General features: G+C 40.4%; 1 protein-coding gene across 13 annotated transcripts in view; it reads right to left on the reverse strand.

Annotated features, from left to right (window-relative positions):
* The window catches only part of MADD (MAP kinase activating death domain), a gene marked incomplete at its 3' end in the record, with an annotated part of 66105 nt that overhangs the window by 24616 nt on the left and 18930 nt on the right, over positions 1-22559 (reverse strand). For 4 of the 13 annotated variants that reach the window (XR_014317628.1, XM_082761867.1, XM_082761872.1 and 1 more), the window contains exons 4-21: positions 21658-21961; positions 21179-21310; positions 19869-19982; positions 19062-19142; positions 17230-17286; positions 16299-16477; positions 15582-15817; positions 14841-14997; positions 13734-13840; positions 12678-12871; positions 11728-12008; positions 10961-11100; positions 9633-9734; positions 7783-7842; positions 7220-7322; positions 6001-6187; positions 5672-5822; positions 5085-5291 (exon numbers count right to left, since the gene is read on the reverse strand). Coding sequence is in view for 12 of the 13 variants with exons in the window: in XM_082761867.1 (XP_082617993.1) it covers positions 5085-5291; positions 5672-5822; positions 6001-6187; positions 7220-7322; positions 7783-7842; positions 9633-9734; positions 10961-11100; positions 11728-12008; positions 12678-12871; positions 13734-13840; positions 14841-14997; positions 15582-15817; positions 16299-16477; positions 17230-17286; positions 19062-19142; positions 19869-19982; positions 21179-21310; positions 21658-21961 (2792 nt within the window). The remainder of the gene's footprint in view (positions 1-5084; positions 5292-5671; positions 5823-6000; positions 6188-7219; positions 7323-7782; positions 7843-9632; positions 9735-10960; positions 11101-11727; positions 12009-12677; positions 12872-13733; positions 13841-14840; positions 14998-15581; positions 15818-16298; positions 16478-17229; positions 17287-19061; positions 19143-19868; positions 19983-21178; positions 21311-21657; positions 21962-22559) is intronic. The other 9 variants (XM_082761863.1, XM_082761868.1, XM_082761864.1 and 6 more) reach the window with 5 other exon arrangements.

The raw sequence follows: 22559 nt of genomic DNA on the forward strand, positions 1-22559 counted from the left end.
GTGATAACCAAACCAGAAAAATCTGGTACTACAACTGCAGATAACACACATGCATATTTCAACAGATGTTAAGATTTGTGTCAATTTAGACTTCTATTTAGACTCTGCAAACAGACTCAGGTCATTTCACTCCTCCCTTAATATGGGATATAAAAACCAAAATCTGGTTGATTCCTTATTTTGAGGCTGCTCTCTGACAGCCTTCACTAAATACAGTTTTTCACATCCACCTTCTCTCTCCCCCTCTGAAGTGCTTTTTGTTGCACACTGACTGTGGTCAGAAACTGTTCATGGTTGAATGCCAAATAACAACAGTTGCCATTCCAAGACTTGAAAGAACATTGACTTTTTCATTCCAATAACATTCAACCTATATATTCATGTCAAAGACTTGTTAAGCAAAAGTGGTCTTTAACTTGTAAGAAAGGAGATGGAACACCTTCAAATTCTATCTATTTCTGATATGGTGACAATGCAGAGTATCTGCTTCTCCTTCTTTGTAGAAGGTAACATTCAGGGGAAGAAAAAAACAAAGAAAGAAATAAAAAAAGACAAAAGACATTTGAACACAATTTCCCCAGGGCAAACTGATCTGTTTGGACTCCTCTATAAAACAAGATTTCCTGATAAACCTTTGTTCTTATGGGCATAAAAACTTATGTGCCATAGATGCGAGCTCACTCTGCACCTGGGGAGTTGGCAGTTATGGGGAGGCTGGGAAAATCAGTTTTCTATGTTTTATCATTTCCTTACTCGTTTTTTCCAAAGATTTTTGCTTTTTCACTTCCTGGTGCTTGTTCCACAATTCTACCCAAGATGCATTGAAAGCAGGAGAGAAAGAGAAAGAGTCAGTGGCTAGTCAGACAGGTGAAAATGGGGAAAAAAATGAAACAAAAAACCCACCCCCTTCATATAAAAAAAAAAAAATATATATGAGAACTACTGAGTGAAGAGTTAGTTAACACACTTTACAAGAAATCAAAGTCAGGATTTGAGCACTGTATCATCTCTCATTTACAGAATTCACATTAGAGATGACTTCATACAGTTAACCAACTAAGCAAAAAGCAGCTATTACGAACATATACAATGCAATTCATCACCGTTCCTGAGAAAGGCCTTTAAGACTGTCAGATATTTCATCCTCCAAAACATGTGCATCACAATAGCTCTGATTAACATAAATGTTTTCATGTTTCTAGTTTGTATCATTGAAAGGAAAGGCACAAAAATAGCAGCAGCAATTATAAGATAACCTAAACTGTAGGTTAACACAATATTTAACCAAAATAATCTTTTGAAAATTATCACAAAGTTTACAAGTTACTTTTGACCTCACGGTATTCTCAATAAATGCTTGGCTCTGCCTTATCAACTAGTATCTACACACCAAAAAAAAATGAACTTCTTTTCATCCATTTGTTCCTATCAGGGTATGAAGAAAGGAAAACGGAGAAGAAAAACGCACAAAATATTAATCATGCTTAATGCCAACTTCCAAAAGCCTACTTAAGTCCTAACACCCTAAGCTAAGGGATTCCATAACAAGAAAAAATGCAGAGACAAAGGAAAAAAATATCTGGAGTCTGTATGCACTTTCTTCATTTGAAGCTTATACATAAGAAGAATTATTGATGAGACACTTGCACATTTCTAGCATTCTCACTTCTCAACCCTCAGAAATGCACTTAGCTTTTCCGCTTAGTAGCACCAGATCATTCCAAGTGCTGACCCGCTGGAGAAAGGAAACATTACAAGCCAACATGCTGAACTAAGTCTCAATGCAGGGGACTGTCCCCTCTCACTTGAATGGTTAAAGCTGAGAATGCTACAGAGGTAGATAGGCCGAGAAAAGTAGCTAAGGCAAAGGAAAGGAAAAAGCAGCATGATGTTCTTCTATTGCTCTTCAAGGAAAATTCCTGAGGAACTAAAAGGCCACTGAAAGTGTGTCAGGAATCCATCCCGTCCTACAGATGGCAGAAATTAAAGACAGGCTCTAAAAAAAAAAATAAATCTGTTAAGCAATCTATCTACTAAAAATAATAAAAAATGGACTGTTTTACAGTTGTGGAGAAAGGCTCCAAACTATTATCATTAAATGTATCAGGAGCAAGAAAAGTTTAGCAAGGAAGAAGAACTAGAAAGATGGCTGTTGGCCTGATTTCTAAGTCTGCTTCAAGATTTACGGATATTCCTTCAACTTTCATAAGCACGTGGTGGATGAAAAAGATAAAACTGCCTATGGATCCAAACAGCATCCTGTAGGCCTACCTAGCTGACCACACACTGACATATAACAATCTATTCAGAAGTCGTACCAAATCTATTTGTAAAAAGGCTCTTGAATTCTCAGCCTATATGGTTCTATACTAAAAACCAGCAGGCTGAAAGTTACAATACCTGTCATTAAATGACTTTTAGTTGATGTGTCTGTTAATTGATCATTACAGTTACTCAAGTTTAGCCTATGCCATAGGAACATTTGAGAGCCTACAGTATATCCTAGCACATTAAAAACAGCCTAGATTTTACTCTCATCTTCTCTGTGAAAGAGGAAAAGAACAATCTGGACAGCAGGTCCAGAAAGGATTTGATGCAAACAACGTAGGTAGTGTAATCTTTTCTGTTTCAAAAAACAAAAAAATATAGAGTGATCTGCAAGCATTAAACAATTACTAAAAGAGTAGTAATGGAGACTTCAGTAAATACTGAAATTTTCATCAAGATTTACTACAACGAATCAGTAAAACCAAACAAATGACTGACATAAGGTGGGAAACTATTAGCTATCAATTTTAAGGCCACTAGTATCCAAATAAAAAGGTCAACGCTACATTAATAACCAAGGACCCTGGAAGCAAGCAAATAACTGATGAGCTTTTTGGAAAGAAAGGATCAGGAAGCACTGTCTTCACAACAAATTTCCCAGCTATGCAATAAAAAAATATCTGTCATCGTTCACCTTAGAAATACGAATATTGCATACGAACAGACTTCCCTGTTATAAGGAATTATCTTACATACTTCAGATGTACATAAGTGGTCGACAACTTTCTGAAAGATGAACAAGAAAAGGAGCTCAAGCAGGAACACATCCACCCTAAACTTCTGAAAACGTGGTGAAGCTCCTGACCATGGTTCCTCTAGTACAAGAAAACCACAAACATTCAACTACTGTACCTCTAGATCCCAGAGATCCAGTTTAATTACCACATTAATACATACTGCAGGCATGGCTATTGCACACAATGTTGTACAAGATTTTACTCCTTCATGTTGATTACTTACATTGCTATTTCCTCTGTCAGACTTGGTCAAAAGGGTAGCAGCTGAATTTGTATTTTGTCCATAGAACACCAACAAGTTCACTGAGATTTCCATTTACATATCTGCAACCTGAGGCTGTAAATACCTTCCAGATTTCATTGAATCAATGAATTGCTTAGGTTGGAAGGAGCCTCTGGAGATCATCTAGTTGAACCTCCCCACTCCAAGCAGGTTTCATATGAGCAGGCTGCTCAGGACCACATCCCAGTCAGGTTTTGAATATCTACACAGATAGAGCACCCACAGCCTCTCTGGGCAACCTGTTCCAATGTCATCTCATCTTCACTTTAAAAAAAAAAAAACACCATTTTTTCCTCAAGTTGTTTAAATGAAGTTCCTTAAAAATACTTTGTTATTTCAGCAATATATAAATGTTTACCAAATGCTTCTTCCCTAAAGAAGTTAGTCTGGCATAGGAAAGCCTGCATTTCGCTCCAGAAGGAATTCAGTCTAGCCATGACTAACTCTGCTCCTGAATATCCAAAGCATTATCTTATATGAAAGCTTTATTTTTAGTTCTGTCAGCAGCATACCTCCTTTCTTCTCTTCTATGGAAAAGAAAAACACTTAAGTAACCCAAAGCAAGCTAAACTGAAATGCTGGAAATTTGAATCTCATAGCTCCTTGGGAGATTTCCAGATAGAATGTAAGATCAGCTTCTGAGCATTTACCTCAACAGATTACCTCTTGAAACAAGAAAGCAAAGAAAATCAGAGGTGATTGCTATCAGCTCTGAAGGACTTAACACCACTCAGCCTGCAGCTATTATTATTGACTGCAGCCTGCAGTCAGTATAAGAATGTCTGCACCCTTTCAGCCACATAACTACCCAGTACACTCATTCCTGTTGCTTTATGCCACATACTGGAGGTACAGCCTCACAGCAGCACACTGCTTTCAGAAGACTAATATTTCATGCTATGATTTCATTAAAAAGTTCTTTTAAACAGGCTAGAAGAAGCAATGGCTGAAATTTAACACAGAATATTTGTGGAGCTGATGAAATATTTTCCTCATATGCTGATTGTACATCTATCTTGCTAACAATCCACAGCAGGTTGGATCTAACCTAAATATTTTTTCTTTTTTCTATTTAATCTATAAAGCCCTTTTAATGTAAAACAATCTAATGTTTGTCTTTTTTTCCCAGACATGGACAAAAGCCATTCCGGTTATGAAATAAGAGTGGGAAAATTTCTAGAGACCAGCCTAGCAGACACTGTAAAGAAGGACATGAATTCCATTTGCTGTTGCATAGAAGGAAGATCCATCAGTACTGCTTACTGAAACTATAACACCACAATTTAAACCTTTTGTCAGTTCTTATTACTAACAGTTAGCAGATCCTTGGTCCCACTTCTATCAATCTATATAATCCAGATGTAGTAAGCAATGATTTAAAAAATGTTTGTTTCATGTAGTCCCTTCCATGGTTGCCCTTTCCAAAGTCCTGCTGGCCCTGTTTCTCTTGACATTTCCTGTTACTTGAAAACATCAATCACAGCAAAAAATGAAAGTTGACTGAAGTGTAATGATATTCAGAAAAAATTAAGATTAGAAAGCTTCTCGGAGAAAACTGTCCTGGACAGTTTAACCAAGAGCAAGTGAAAACACTTATGATTGTTCCTTGGGATCCAAGGTGTAAATGAGGCATGTTACAGCAGCAAATGTATTGTGTTAAAATGGAGACAATGCAAATAGAACCTAATGCCAAAACAGAAGCCCCTCCCACACCTCACATGTATCTCAATACACACCAATGGAAGCGATAAAATTTTCTTCCTTTAGACTCCTTGTGTCGAACTCCCTTGGCCCTTTGCCTGCAGGGCCCAGTCCCTTTGACATCAACTGAGGTACTGGCAGCTGCATCGCAGGTTTCAGCTCCACTCTTGGAGATGATGCAGGATCCTTGCCAACTGGAGTAATGGATCCATCTGTTGGACTTCGTTTTCTCTTTTCTGGTTCTTTAGAGAGAAAGAACAAAGAGTTGCCAAAAGAAAAAAGAACAAAGAAAAAAAAAAGACATAAGGAAAAAGGAAATGAAAGCAGCAGACCTCTTCTATCATTCTCTGAGACTTCATCTAATCATATGTCCCCAAAGGCAGTTTGGATTATTTTTCTGCATCAAACTGCATGATTTGAATTACAGTTAAACCTTCAGAAGAGAATACTTAAATTATAATTAGGTTCCCAGTAAAGAACCTTCTGCAATTCTGCACAAACAATTCCAACAGCCGATTAAGCTTATAGTGAAAATTTCATATCCAAACGATATGAAATCCGGACTTCAAGAGCATACAGTGATAAAAGAGTCACTGCGTAAAGCAGCAAACACTTTTCTTACCTTTGTTGTAATAGTGAGTATGTGCTATTTCTAGAAGGCCAAAAACACTGGCCATGCCTCCCAGGCCAGCATTTGCATATGACTGCTCCAGGCTCAACACAGTACACTTCAGCAAGTCCAGCATGCCTTTATAAACTTTGCGGCTGATCTCCTGCAATGAAAATCCCATTAGTGTCAATATTTCAGAAGTAAGAAAGTAATTCGAGAACATAATATTCTAAAATTGCTGTAATATCAGCCTGTAGAAAGTAATTTGATAACAAAAATCTTCTATGAATTGAACCTAAGCATTCACTAGGTATGAAGACCCTGCTGAGTTCAGCACTGACCACATCCTGTATGACATCCTGCCGCGCATCTTCTTCTGACTGGATCGTGCGATTTAGCTTGCTTAGTACAAAGACTCGGAGCTGCTCACTCTCCAGCAGGCGACGGACTCTTTTCATGTTCAGCCAGCCGACACCTTGCCCGTCGAGAACATTGTGTACCACCTCCTTCAGGAACTGCTGGTTCTCACTGATGGATTTTTAGAAAGGAAACAAGAAGGCAAGAGTTAATGTTCTGCTTACCTTAGCTTGCATGGGTATAGAGGTCTGGCCAGGACAAACCCATAGATGCATTTCCAAAACTAAATTTACAAGAAAACCTCAAATCTTGCTAGATTTGCTGCTAACCACTGCTCGCAGCCCAAGCTGTGTTCTAGGGGTGTAGCATCAAACATTTTTGTTTGTCCCTTATTTCCTGTAATAAGCTGTAATCAGCTTTTTCTCTAGTCCCACTATCTACCACTCTACGGCCCACTTTCATAGCACTCCTTAGAATCCATCGGAAGTCTCTATGCCACAACATTCTTCCCTTGGCTGCCTTGTCCCACCTGTAGACTTTCTTTGCATTCATAGCACTAGTGCTGCAGCCCTAGCATGCATACTGTTTCAGCTCATTTTGCTACAGGGGAGGGAATGGTAAAAAGGGAACACCTGTGCAGCCTGCTGTATCCCCAGTCTGAGCCATGCTTTTTGTCCTTAGTTATCTCCTATCCCCTTAGCTCAAAGTAAATTTTACTCTACATACAGCTGCTATGCAAGAAGGGAGGAGAATGAGAAAGCACAGGTCAGAAAATGTTTACTTCAGCATTCCAAGTCCATTTCCAAGCTTGAAAAAAGTTCATGATTTCTGATGAACTCATGTAATCAAACTGCTTCACATGACTCAGCTGATCCCCCGCTTGGCACACTAAACTGCTGGCTAGACTAGCCTGATCAGATTAGACTTGACTACAAAGAATAAATACTGTGTAAAGCAGGGTCTTTCATGAGCTGGAATATTTTGGATCTCAGACAGGAAGAGGAAACATTTTGAAGGACAGAAAAACACAAATATGTGCTATTAACTGAAAGGCCGTCTGTACCAAATCTTCTCAATGTGTGCAAGCTTGGGGCCATAGAGAAGTACTATGCTATTTTCAACAGCTAGACTTCTAAGGGAATGTTTGACAAGTATGACACCACTAACACCACTCTATGCTCAGAAAGCAATTAAAAATATTACCTGGAATTGCTACTTCGTCCCTGAGGTGATGGAGATTCTCTCTTCACTGTTGGGCTGTGCTTAATGACTGAAGACTTTTGATCTACCAGGGCTCGTCTGTTTCCTAAACAGGAGAGGAAAAAGGATGAGAAGAAGGGGGTGGGAGGAAAACAGTCTGCTCCCAGGACAGTAACAAGCAATACTATGGTCGGCTAACACACCTATTCAGGTTACAAGTAACGAACTTCAAACAAAATGGAAACTCCAAAAAAGCAGCAGCATATATCATATTCTAGCATCACACATCGGCAGAAAACAGTAATGGGAGTAATGCGGAGAGAAAAAGAGAAGATGGTAATGGGAGCAGAAGGTGAAAGGCAGGAAAAATTTGGCTGCTCTGCATGCAGTTGGACAACAAGAACCATCTTCAAATTAGTCACTGTATGTAAAAGCATAATGCATCGGGGGTGACTAGTATAGATTAGGTGATACTGGTTACCCAATGAGAAAGGGAGCCCAAAGTCAGGCATAGGGAATGCTGGAAATTGTTACATCATGCACAGCTCATGCTGTAGGGAACCCACCTTCATTGCTTACTGGGCCAGCTTCAGTAATAATCTCCATTATAGTATTTAACCCAAATACTGGGACACAAAATATACAATTAGTAGTGTACTACAATATCTATGCTCCCCACCATCAGCATCAAAAAATAAATAAATAAATAAAAATAAAAATAAACTACCAGCTTTTTCCCAGCCCTCCCTCAAAACAAAACCCAAATGACGCTAGAGCAGGAAGGATGCTTGAAAGCCCAAGACAAGGGCCAGCGTAATTAATCTAACAGATAGTGCTTGACTTGAAATTTGGCATCGTGGAACCACTGTACTGCATCTTCATGGATACTATTGCACATATCGAATTTCAAGGGCACTATCAAAAACATCTGCATCACTGAAGAAAAACAATGTAAATGGATGTGCATGAAATAAAAACTAAAAAGGAGGATGGAGAGTGATAAAACAGCAGCAATGAGATGGAGTCCCAGCATCATTTCCCATTACAGTTACAAACACAGAGTACCACACACACTTGGTAAGAACGGGTTAACGCAGCAATTTTATACCTGTACAACAGAGACAAAAACATTTAAAAAACAGAGAAGTGCCCAGTGGAAATCCCAATGAGCCAGCATGCACACACAAATGAACACGAACACACACGCACACACACTGGCACATGCACAGAACAAACTGAGCTACTCCATGAATATCAGACCCTCGTATGCACACAGTAACACTGAAGGCCCTGCACAATTACAACCGTCAAGAAAAGAACACCAAAGTGCAGAAGATGAGGCGCAAAGCACGAACATGGAATGGCAAACCCCATCACTGTTTTCTTCCAATGTATGGAATTAATCGTTAAGTTTACCCATGGAAATAACCCTGATATGAAGCATGTTTCGTATCCTGCACAATTGGACATGAGAATGTAACCAACTGGTAAAAGGTTGTCAAAAACAGCTGCGCAGAATCTCTGCTAGTGTTTTCACCATACCAGTCCTGTTCCTCCTCATTTTACACACAGGGAATGATTACTTGTCTCAAAAACAAAGTCCAAAGCAGAAACACAAAAACAGCTTTTGGCCTTTGTTTCTACAAGGTCAAAGGTCAGCAAAACATCATACCAACCTTCATCCACATCCCTTCCCACTTCCAGATTAAAGTAATCTTTACCGATGAAAATGATGAGGAGGAAAAAATAAATAAAATCAACATATTAAAACAAAAGCAGCAACTTCTAATTAGATAGAGTAACTCAAAAAATTTTATGAAAAGAAACCTTCCCTGATTTAGCAACTATTACCACATCCAGTGCAAGGATGACCAGGCTGTCTAATTTGAATGTAAGAGGGTCATTTCTCTAGTCCCTGGTTCAGTCATGCTATCTAACAAGAGATGTCCCAATTGGAAGATTGTGCACCTAAGTTAAAGATGGATCTTTACTCTCAATGAGCTGAAGCATGTTTATAATTTGAGGCTGATTGGAAAATTTCCATATAGTGAATTGAAAGGAACCCAAGTTACCGAGGGTTAATCATGAAGACAGTGGCAGTACAACAGTAGAACCTACCTCTTAGTTCCCATTCCATAAACTAAGGACTTAAAAATAATACAAAATAAAACGCAAAACAAAACCAACATTCACAGCATACCCATTAACACAGGGTAGACTAGCTATTTTCCCAACCCAACACAGTCCGGTTGTTGGGAGGAAGTCTGACTGAGAAATATCAAGACAAATTATTGTCTTGATAACTAACCCAAACTACCAAAAGGCTTCACCACCAGAATTCCTTTTAGGGATAACACCTCAGACTGCCCAGTAACAAGAATAGTAAAGGCTGTAAGGCAAAGGGAAAAATGGTTACCTTTCAAGCTGGGAAAGGGGGTATTCTTGTCTCTCCCAACTTTGGTTGGTAGGGCTAAGTTGGACAGACTGAAACTTGTGCTGTGGTTTCTATACAAGCTGCCTATGACAAAATGGAAAAAACAACAACAGAAAACACAATTAAATGCCTAATACTCATTGCACACATCCAGCTTCCTGTAATTCACCTTCTTATTCAAGATCCATAATGATGGGAGTACTTTTTTTTTAATCCAACAACATTACAAGCATCATACCGTTTTATTTACAATACACCCGCATCTGTAATCAGATTATTCTTAATTATATAAAACATAATTCTTGGCTCTCATCTTACAATCACTGCCGTTGTGCCTTTGAGTCTTAAATGTACCACCAATATACACTTATCTCCCTGCACTTACACAGGTAACTTCACATCAACTGTGTCTTCTAGTTTGAGACTCCTCTTAGGAGTAAATAAATGGCAGGTGTCACATGAGAAAACAGGATGATGAAAGATCTCTAAAATACATAAGCTTGAAGTGAGAACTGTGCAGAGAGCCTTATGCAACTCTCTAAATGTGACACAAAGGATTGCTTTAAAATAGCAGCTTTCAATTTATGAGGAGAAAACAAGAGCTTTTCATAGCACCAGCATATTTTTAATAGCATTAAGAAAACAAAAATGCACTGTCATCTGTTTAAGATTCCCACATAGCAAACCTCAAATAGTTCATTTTAAATGTCAGTGTACTATTCCAATTTGCTTTCTTTTGTTTCCCCTCAGCCTTATCTTAGTAACAATCTTTTTAGCAGAAACATCCAATATACTTTCCCCACTGCTACAAACTTCTTGCCCTGCTCCCTACAGCAGCAGAAGATTCAACTGGCTATATCTTCTCTCACACATTAAAATAATTTAGATTAGTTTTCCATACTTGTGGGTTTTATTATTAAAATACAATCGAAAATAGTCAAGAATTTAATTTAGCACCTAAACACAAGACATGGTAGCATGGAAAGCATACTACTGGTAAGACTTTTGTATCAATTTCATAAAATTACCCTTTTTTGTTTAATTTAACTGACATTTGCTGATTTGTGCCCTGAAGTGTCATATAACTCAACAGCCTAATGACATAACCAAAGTCCTTCTTACTGAAAAATATCTAACACGGTAGTTATCAGCAACGTAAGTAAAAAAGTTCCTATGGTTCCCAGCACGGCTTCTGAAGTCCTGCTAACAATTTGACAACCAAGTTATCCTCTTGACTAGTCATCCCTCTACTCCATCTCCCTGTAAACTCTAATAAATAATAGCAGTTTAATGAATGCATTAGTACATACTTGCAAAAGACATGATGCCCCCAAAACCTTCACTGCTGTTGTTAGAGACAGTAGAGTTTGGGGAGCTGGCCCTGGAGTCCGAATCTGCATCAGAATCATTGGCCAGTTTTAAACTGTTTGGACGGAGTAGCTTCTGAGACCTTTGAAGAAATAAATACAAATGCTATTAGCTTTTTCTCCACCCAAAACCTTGTAGAATTATGAGAGGTCAATGCTGGTCTTGTTCCTTGACTGTTTTCACCACACTACCTTTACCTTGTGGGGAAAATTAAGGAAGAAAAAAGTGAGGGAAGCATCTTTACATTCAAGCTTTCATTACCTTTCAGGACATGTTGAAAATTTGTTGGCAGAACTGCATTGGTGGATTTGTGCGTGAAAAAGTTGTGCTTTGAAAGCAACAAGAAGAAAACCCAATGTCTTCAAACACAGTAGTAACAAAGCCCCTCACATTTCACCGCCAAATACAAAGCTTCACAACCAAATTCCCTCAAAGGTTTCCAGGAATCAGTAGGTGATATACTAGAATGTTTCTAAGAAGAACTGGTAATTCTGTTAGCTCCTACTATTTAAATAAAAGCAAATACCTGAGGGAACTGAGCAAGTGCCTTTACTCAAACCAGAATGGTTTGCAGAATTGGAACATTAAATAGAGATGACCAATGCTACATTTCAGCTGCAAAAGACATTGGAATGAATGTTAAACTACATGAAACAGATGGAAACCCCAACAGAGCTGTGCAGAAGGGCAGGAGATGGGGAGGACTCACCTGCTTCCATTAAGATTCTGGTTAAATCTTGGGGTGTAGCTCTCTTCCTGCTCATCATCTTCATCCTCTGTAGGAAAACCATACTGTGGCTCAAAGTATGGATTGTCATACTCTCGTTTCCTCACCACCCCTTCTGAGGAGGTCATGCTGACAGCTGGGCTGTCACTCTCGCGACGATCCAAGCTCATCTTGGGAAAGCTTGTTTGCAGTGGCAAGGAAGGGAGATGGTTTGAAAACCCAGCAGCCAGCTTCTCTTCCATCTCTGCTGAATCTGCAGACTCCTGTGGACCAGTCAAATCATAGATTTGTTTGAGAATTTGTATTACGTACAACTGAAGGGTGGGACAAGGACAGCTATTTCAAACTGGGAAGTCTGTAGGGTCCTTGCAGATCCTGGCTCTCCACCCAAATCCCACTATTAGTCCCTCTGACCTAGGATTTTAGAAATACCGCAGTATTTGTGCATCGTTCTAGGGACTTTTTCCCCTGTAAAACAGATCTTACTGTTAAGTGTTAGCTTAACTTACTGTTAAGTGACAGCTCCAACATCTCTGTTGTCCTGCTTTGACGTTATGGAATCAACTCCCACATTTCCCAAATAACCACAGATTCACGAGTTTCCCCACCCCATTCCCTGTTCTTCCAATGCATTAGATTTTTCCATACTGATTAAAAGACATTCCTGCAGCCACACCCTGGACCATCACCCTCTGTTAATAGTGTTTTTCAATACATGGGAGCTTGTAAGCACAGGAATGACCTGTCCCAGTATAGGAAGCTACCAGTAAACTCCACCTTGCTCAAAGTCCAGAAAGAGCATGCAATTTAATCTGTGTGTAGTTTCACAGTCCCATTAGCTTTTGACCTTCTCAAAACGAACTACATGAATTCTCCCTCTCTTTATATCTTAATAACACCAATCTTGGGGCTGAATTAGTCTCAGTACACACATGATTCACTCCGTGGATGACAGTGCTGGGGCTGCTACTGGCTGTAGTACTGGAACTTGAACGAGGCTGGTTGTTCTCTTGGGAGTTCTCACTGTCCATGGCTTGTTCATCCAGATCCCCTGAGTATTCTTGAAAATCATCAAATTCCACTTCACTAGCATCACCGAGGGCTGCATGTGTCAGGGGGTCAACATCTGTAAACACATCATTTTGCATTAAAGAACACTGCCTTCCTCAGCCTTTTGCTCATCTAAATAAAGATCACTGGCAGATGGGGACTGCTGATCAGTAGAATACAGAATCATGTAAGAAGCTTCGTTGTGAAGGGGTTTTGGAGGTCATCTATTCCAAATCCCTACTCAAAGCAGGACTAACTTCAAAATTAGAGCAGATTGCTCAGGTCTTGTGCCACCTAGTTATGTAAGACTCAAAGGCTTGAAACTCCACTTTGACCCTCAGAACCTGTTTAACCATGCTCACTATGGACAGCCTTGCCTTGGGTCCAGGCAGAACTTAGGATTGTTACCTCTTGCCCTTGGGATATAGGAAATGCATCAGCATTCCTGTATTTGGTTTATTGAAAATAGTAATCATTTCCCAGTCTCGAAAGAGACACTGATGCTGCAGGCTCCATATAAACCACAGAGAATGTATTGTCCTGTCCCCAAGAGAACAGAATGACTCATTAAAGTCAGCACTAAGAATCAAAAGCAGGGGCAGGAGAAAATTCATAAGCTGCTGCCCATATTGCATCTTATCTACTGGCAGGTTGTTTCCAAATCAAGAGAGACAGTTTTGTTCAGCAGCACATATTTCTGTTCTTCTTCCTCCCAGTGTCATTTGGAGGGCACTGTACATGAGCAGAAACAAGGTCTTTCTTCAGCCTACCACTGGAAATTGAAGGTGTATGCTCTTTTTCCTCAGAGCAACACTACAATGGAACAAAACTTTGCTCTGATTAAGGGATTTAGGAGAGTCATTTCCCCCCTCAGTGCAGATGAATGAGGAAGAGGAGCCTATGTGGACACTGTGAAAATGAAGCTCAAAGTTACTCACTTGGAGTATCGCCATTAATGTCACATTTCATCATCTCACTGACAAAGTCACCAAGGGAGGAATAGGAGGAACTTGAGTCGTCATAGTCAACACTGTCACTGCCACTGCCACAACAGGTAAAAAAGAGAGATGAGTGGTAGCAGCATAGCAACAGCAGGGCCCAGTATTTCAAAGATGAGCATCAGCACACACTGTTTTCAAGGACATCTTAGAAATCTTGTGATATTACAGTTTCCACACAAACAAAAAAAAAAAGATTCCTGGCAAGAGTGAGGGGCCGGCTTCATGAAAAGTCAGAGCAAATGAAATTAATTTTGAGATAGGTAACAAGACAATACGGTATAGCATTTACAGGCTCTCAGCAAAGTTAACAAGGTCAACCACAGGTGGACAGGAAGTAGTATATGAATTCTCTGTGTGTGCCAGAGGGGTGGAAGAAGCTTCAAGAGAAGTAGAGATCAAAGGAAAAGCATTCTCTTTTAATACTAATGATAAATCCCACTGTGAGGACCACTGGTGCTATGTAGAACATAAAAGATAAGCAATTCCAAGCCTGAGAGCCTCATAGGCTAAAAGAAAAGAAGGATAATAAAACTAGATGAAAAATTCTGGAAAACTTGGTCAAAAACACATTAACAAAAAATTATTCTAACTTTACTGAACACACAAGAAGGTCTCAGGCAGTGGGTAGTACTGGCAAGCTCTGCATAACCATGTGCTGATTAGAGATTTGAAAGAATGGTAGGATGGGTGGGAGTAGTTATAGTACTGCAACACAAATAACCTGAGAGAGAACAGCATGGAAGAAAAAAGCATAAGGGTGGGAAGAAATACCAAATGACAAGTAGCAAAAGAAAACAGCAAAGTACAAATACAGAATCATGTTAAGCGAAGGCTTGAGAAAACACAAGCAAAGGGATAAGCTGCTGCTATGATGATGACAGTGCAGCAAGACAATTTACTTCAATGTCAGTGTTCTGACCAGACAGAAGAAAAAAACATCAGCATGGAAGGCTAGAGGAAAAAGCTGCAAACAAGAAGTTGGAGGAAAGGCCCAGAATAATTTGAAGTAACTATCATGTGGCTAGAGTTTTGTTCTCCACCAACCTGTCATCAGTGTGGTCAGAGTCTGTTTCTTTCTCTACTGGTACATTCAGTGCTTCAGCCAGTTGTGAATTACTGTCATAGACACGATAGTGGATGGGCTGCAGCTGGTGGGCATACCACTTAGGTTTGTCACCAATCAGTGCTGGATCAAACATGTCTGCACAAAAAGGAAAAAAAAACAAACAAACAAACAAACAAAAAAAAAAAAAAAAAAAAAAAAAAACACAAGGAGAGTTAATTGAACTCATTTATTTATGTTGAAGGCTTCATTCACAGTGAGGCTGTTCCTTACTAAGTCTTACACAAAGAGAGAGGCAGACTTCTTCTCTGTAAGCAAACAATTATCTGGAAAAACAAGGGGCAAACAGCAGTGCTAATTTGGTAGAAACCCATCAATATATATAAATAGACATATGTAAATATAAATAGAAAAATGTTCCTTCAACTGGATTTCCCTACCCAGCAGGAATGCTGAACTGGAACAGGCTCCCCAGGGAAGTGGTCATGGCACCAAGCCTACCGATGTTCAAAAAGCATTTGGACAACGCTCTCAAACATACAGTTTGATATGATCCTGTGCAGAACCAGGAGTTGGACTCAACCCTTGTGGGTCCCTTTCAACTTGGGATATTCTACGATTCTATGAATAGTATGGCATTAAGCGAAGTTCATCCCTAGAATCTCTCTACATTTTAAGAGACAAGACATCAAAAGTGCAGGAAACTTACGACCAAAACTTACTGTTATGAATCCTTTGAAAAGCATAGTTAGTAGGGTTGAGTGACCATTCTCCAAAATACTCTACTGCCTGTGTCCTGGAAAGCTTATCTGCAAAAGGCGTTTGCTTTGGCCTAGAGGCAAGAAAGGAGTTTGCCTGGAAGGCCACCACTGGTCGTGGAAAAAGACGAAGAGTGCGAGTATGCATCTGGAAACCCTGCAAAACATTTGGTGAGTTGAAGAATCTCACCATAGCAACCCTAAAAAGAAGCAGAGAATATATATCAGATAAAAAAGACACAACCTTTAAAATGTATGCATTAGGCAATGTTTCAAACCTTCAGAGAATGGTAACCTAATGCAAAAAGCTGTCTTAGAAAACTTCTTAAAATTAAAAAAAAAAAAGCGCACACACAAGAAATCACTTGGTTTTAATTCACCACCTTGAAACCAAGACCCCCCCAAGGAGAGACGTTGCTCTTGGATCCGCTAGCTTAAGTTATGACTAAGTTTCCAGATTTTTTTTTCCCCTCAAGACATATAATGTTATTCATGCACTTAATGGATCTGATACAAACGCTGTAATTCCTTCTCTTTTTATTTTTTTCTATGTAGACTAGAACCTGCGGTAGAACCTGGAAGACCCTGCTTCCATCACAGGACTTGCTTACAGCAGCATTTGTGCTGCCTTTAAGTGCAAACTTTAAGAAGACTCAACACTACCTTCCTGTTCAGCCTCACCTGGTAGCCACATCCACAGAGTCCACATCATTTCCATAGATCAGAGGGTTAAATTCCGTGGAGGGGGTAGACTGCAAATCATTCTGCGGTCTTCCCAGCAGGAGTGGCACCTCCTGCCCTTCGTGGAACTTCTCTAGGTTAAGAATGGGCTGAGTATTCAGACTCATGCTGGCCAGTGCCTAACAAAGGACAACATGATGCACACATTCAGCAATAAATTATTCAAGGAACAAGAGTGAGATCAGAGCTACTCTGCCTCTAAGCAATCACACCGATTATGCATGCTCCATTAGTTTGTCTTAAACTCCTTCTTCGACACTGAGTCAAGAAGTATCTCCAGGCCCTCCTTTATGTGGACAGTCCAAATGAGCTCCTCAATGACAAAACAGTCTTGGAGCTACCTAAGGGTTAGCATGGAAGTCTGTCATTCATGACGCGGGAACAGACAATCCAAATCTGACCACTGCTTGTATGGCACTGTACAATACATCTGAGAGTGATTCCCACGTGTAATTTGAATACACACTGGGACCTGGAGGCCTTGAAACTTGCCTTGCAACTTGGCCATTCAGCCAGTGAGTTTGGTATCCTACAACAGTGCAGACACCTCTTACAGAGGCATCTGCCTGCACCTATCCCTGCAAACCTACACTTCTCATCTGAATGATGTCTTCATCTCTCCATAAAGCCACCATCCTCTTCAACCCTCATAACATCCTCAGTAAAATGCACTGGAGCAGCATGACTGGCAAGTCGGTCCTTAACACCCAGATCCAACCTAAATTGGACCTCCCTCATTTCTCCCATTTGCCCACTGAGTCTTCACTGTTTTATTTCAAAAATAAACAATCATATAAAATAAAGTACAATCAAAACACCAAAGGAAAAGGGTAAAATGGAAAATCGAGGGGAAAAGAATAAAATAAAGAACCTTGTTGTCAGGAGTGAGCAGCTGTTGCTGAGTGATTGCAGTCATGCTAACCAGACACTGGAGGCATGATGGAAGATCATATGATAACACCAGCAGCCCATCAGAGCCAAGACGAACACATGACCACAGAGAAACAGATGGAGGGGGAAACAAAACAAAAATAAAATCTATTACTACCAAATATCACAAATAAGAGGAAATAAAAAGGACCACAAAATAGGCACGTGGAGAGAGGTCCAACTGCACCACCCCCAAACATCCACATTTGGCTACAGTTCCTCTGGAAAGTGGAAAGGTTCCTGTCCTTATTGGTACAGCAAATTACTTTCCACTGCAGTTTAAAATCGGGTATCTTGAATTTTATTCATTGACACTAAGACCCAAAAGTAAACAAGGGTGTTAACCTTAGTGACATGGGCCACAATTTAATCTTCTCTACTTTGTAAAGCAATCAGTAGCCCTCCTGTTCTGCCAATAGTCAACTGCTGATGATAATGGACACAGGAATATATAGGGATGTACAGAATTTTGGTGAATACTCTGCCAATTTTAAATAGAAAGTGTTCACGGAAATTGCAATTTGTTCTTCTGATATTCAAATTTGCTGTAGTAAGACAGTTTTGCTGAATAGTGCCTGAAATTGCAAGGGGGTGAGGCAGAAGTAAGGGGAAGGTGGATCTAACAAAACTCCAAGCAACACATTGCTTCCATCAGTGCCGACAGCAGGTACTGGGGTATCACAGAGGTCACACACTTTGCTCTCCAGGTCTACAAGGAGAGAGAGAGCAGACCTCATCAGGTCAGTAATACACTTTACCTTTAGATACTGCATGCAGCGTGCATAAGGAAAACAGAAATAAAGAGATAAAACCTGCTTGACATGATCAGCAAGGCTGACCCAAGCTGATTAATGGCTTAGCAGGACCTGAGAGAAGAGACAGACCTCACACAGATCTGTGAATGGAGGGGAAACAAAGATGATCATTGCTAGATGGACTGGGTCAGAGTTTAAGCCTGTGTGGCAAATGTAAAGGAGGAATCTGGAACTTTCTGCACCAAGCAGAAACAAGTTAGCCCCAAACAACAGTGAGAAACAAAAACCATCTACTGCATCCAAGAGCATTTTGAATTACCTTTCACTAGGCTAAGAAATTAACTGCAGTCATAGGCCTTAGTGAGCACTTGCTTTTCCAAATTAGCTCTCTGCTTTAGAGAGAAAAGCCAGCAGCTAGATAGCTAACCCTTAACATCTGTATCAATTAACACCACTTTTAAAGCTTAACATGTTGCTCATTTCTAACATAGGGGATATTCTATCTGGACACCCATATGTAAGTGGTGCCTTAAATACCTTGACAGAAAATCCCTAGTCCTGTGCTTCCCGACAAAAGTGGAAGCAGCGGAGACAGTAGAAGATAAATAGGCAATAAAAATGAGCATGAAATTCCTTGGAAAAACTAAAGATCTCAAATGAGATAAAAGTCTCAGATTTAGGGTTGTCAGAGGAAGGCAATGTTAGAAAATCACAGAGGTGCTCACGGGGCTCAGAAGAAAACATCCCAGTAACTTCTTCCCCTATTGATTAGCCCACCTCCACATCCAGAGCAGATCTTGCCATGACTGGCCAAGGGGCACCTTCTTGAACAAGCTCACTCTAGCATCCTCATATCTTATTCACATCCATCTGATGTGCCAGGATACACACCTGCTTTTAACACCTTTTGCTTTACATTTGCTGACTGCATTCTTGTCCAGCACAGCAAAAGAGCTGTGCAAGACTACATCTGCTAAGCTCTACCGAACCTGAGTCCTTCTCCCAAAATGCTTATTACCTGTTTCAGATGCTTTTTCAGCTCTGATGCTTCTGGTTCTGGTAGTGCTGGCAAAGATTCTGCATTTGTAGGAACAATCACCTGGAATAAAGCACAAACAACAAACTAAAAGTTACCCAGCTGTAGCCATTTCAAAACCAGAATCCCCTACATCACATCTCCACTGCTCCTGAGACTGGATAAAAGTCATAATATCAAATTTAAAAAAAAAAAAAAAAAAAAAAACCTCAATCAATACTTTGATTTTCACTTCTTTATGACTGTGTAAATAGTATTTACACAGGAGAGGATTTCGCAAACAAGAGAGGATTTACTCTGTCATAAACCACAAAAAAGGAAAGTTTGAATGAACCTATACTCATCCTTCAGAATTTCCATTAAGTGTAAGATGTTAAACACATTTCCCTTGAAATAGCCTTGCTCATGCCACAATAGAAAGCAAGATATGTGGCCCCATTTGAATTGTGACAACCAGTGCTGCTGGAAGGCTCTTATCAGACCTAGATTCTTACCTAGGGCTATAGCAGACAGGGTCAAGTTACCCAGTGAGACAGCTTTATCATTTATTGAGGATTTATCTTCCTATAAAACAGCCAGACGGATTAACTGAAAAAGAATGCCTTATGAATAAAAGAAACGGGGACTTTGTGACAAGGAAACAGAATCCTGAAATTTAGGACAGTAGTAGCAGGGGCAGACTGAGGCCAGCCTATAAGCATAGACATTCTTAAATTCTCAGTATGCACATTGATGAAAGCGCACAGTTCCCTGGAAACAAAGCCAAAAGTCCTTATGGGCATCACTTACCTTATTGGTATCCAGGTCAATAAGCCATACATCATCAGGCATTTTAAAATCCAGTTTGTAAAGGAAGAAACTTGCTGGAACACCAATGATGTAAGGTGTAGGGGCTAGAAGCAACTGAGAGAGACAGTCATCTTAAAAACGACAAGATCTGAATTTGTTATCGCCATATTCTTTTTTTTTTTTTTTTTTAAATAAATAACAATACAGTAGGTTTACATCAGAAGAGAAAACATGCAAGGCTTTGATAAATAAGTCACTAACTCCACACAACAGAAGCATTTTAAAACAAACAAACGAACAAAACCAATCCTGCTCCAAGAGCTTCAATTCTCATCAAGAAGAAAATCAGTGCTTTTTTCTGCCAGGGATGTACTTTTATATGGCTGCATGGCTCTAAGGGAAAAAAAAGAGCTCAACTAATAGCTTGCTATGTCATGGACCAAGAAAAAAAGATGTTCAGAATAAAAGCTTAACTGGAGAAGCAGAAAGCAGCAAGTAAATACACCCTCGGCTCAAACCAAGACTGTGCTGTTGAGAAGATGTCATCAGGCTTAAAGGGCTTTACCATCTCTAGGAAGCCTAAGAAATAGGTTTTCCACATGTTTGTGTAAAAAGCATCCAACAAGAAATTCTTGTTGTTTCTGAGCATCAGCAGAGGGAAAAGGTTTAAATCAATAAGCCACGTAGCAGCTTGAGATCCACTGTTTGGGAGGCAAAGTTATCCTTTAAATCTAGAACACCTGGTTACCTGCATGGGGAAAAACAAACCTGCAGCATCATTTGCAGGATAGCACTGAATTAATAATATGGCCTCAATTCTATCTTTCCAAGCAAAATAATGAGCTCCTGCAGAGCTGACTGTTATGAAACCCAGGCTTCCAAATGAAGTAACTTGACATTTCATATTTCTGAGGAAAATAAACTGCAGGCAGTAGTTTCTAAACTCTGAATCAACAGCCCTCAAGATTCCTTAACTACTATGGACCCTCCCCAACAAACCTTAATACTCAGTTGGGAGGGCAAAGAGGGGAAAAGTAAATTCTTGCCATAATATTGTAGATGTGTGGCCTTTCAGTCCATTGCTTGTAAGGTACGGCTTTGAATCACATTATTCACTATGCAGGCTTTGCGAATGTTCTACATAAAAGGTGTTACCTACAATTTAGTCAGTGGTGCTCAAAAAACATCCTTTGCAAGGCAGTGTTACAGCCCCTGAGAAAGCGTGAGGAAGGTAACAAGGGCTGCTTCTGTATGTTTCAGACATCACAGAAACATCCTTTGCAAAAGACTAATGAAGGCAAAATACGTACCTGTTCTGCAGAGGCCATGCAGGTGGGAAGCAGAGGGATCACTGGAAACATGTACTCTAAGGGGTAGATCATAGCCACAAAGGCCATCACAGACATGGAGAGAGCGTTATAATCTCGGGACTGCAACACAACCTGCAACCACAGGAACTCCCATTAGCACTGCAGCAACCCTTCTCTTCTGGTACTCCCCCCAGAGCCATACAAATATCACAGCCTGCAGGACTCTGTTTTAACAGCTGTGAACTGGATGACCCTTCAACTCATCTGTCTGAAAGCAAACTTCAGAAGCTTCCTACAACAAGATCAAAACTTTTCAGAACAGGACCCTGAGAAGGAGCTATTCCTTCCCGCCTCCAGACAAACTGATCCCAAAGAACGCAGCCTACGGCCGTTCCACACACCCAGCCTACCCTGGCTGTGGAGAAGGCAGAGCTTCCTAAGCTCTACGTTGGTCCAAAGACCAACTCTTCCCTTCCTACCTTGTGCTCCAGAAGGATGCAGGTCAGCACCTGCAGACAGGCATCCACTCCCAGCAACTCCAAAGGCAGATGCAATGGAAAATCCACCAAGGTGAAGCGGGACGGATCAGGAAGAGCAAAAGTCAAAGCTGGCTGCAACTCATGCGGCAAGACTTCCACATCCACCCGCTTCTGACCAGCGACGGGCATCGGCGAACGCAGCAGCCTGTATATCCAGGCCTCAATCTCACGCAAGTCGTGCAGCAACGCGCTGGACTTCTCCTCCACAAGGAGCGAGCCTGTGAAAATCCGCCACATTGTGTCCCTGCACATGGGGAACAAGAAGATTAACACTCCACAGCTTCACTTGACAGCCGTTCCTCTTCAGGGTTGCATGGCTCTTTGAGGGCAAGGGAAGAGTCACCAAGAAATAAAAGGTGCAGCTAACACATTTGGCCACTCAAGGGAAGGGAAGACAGGGGTTTAACCTTGCTGAAACAACAACTGGGGGGAATAATAGATCTTTCTGAAGCAGAAGTCAACACAAGTATGTCACGTTAGTCCGAGAGGTCATGCATTCATTTAAATGATCTGGTAAGGTCCAGATCTCTGAAGACACATCCTGCATTGCCCTGGGGCTTAAAATTCAGCCTGCAACTGGGATACTCTCACATCTTGTCCAGCCCAGTTGACTGTAGGATTGCGTCTAGCAGTTCTGCAGACTTTTTCAAGAATATGAAATAATAACTTGAGATAATAAAAATATGCCACACCAAGATCTCGTAGGTGTTTTGGCATCATTAAGTATTTTTACATCCTCTCTTAAATTGCATTTTATCATTCTGACAAGCTGAACGACCCACAGCAGAAGTGGCTGCAATTTCTGCCGAGAATATAAATTTCTAAAAGCTGTCTGGGAAGCA

Source organism: Aythya marila (assembly GCF_965140915.1).
Source record: "Aythya marila genome assembly, chromosome: 5".
In the NCBI taxonomy this organism is placed as follows: Eukaryota; Metazoa; Chordata; class Aves; order Anseriformes; family Anatidae; genus Aythya; species Aythya marila.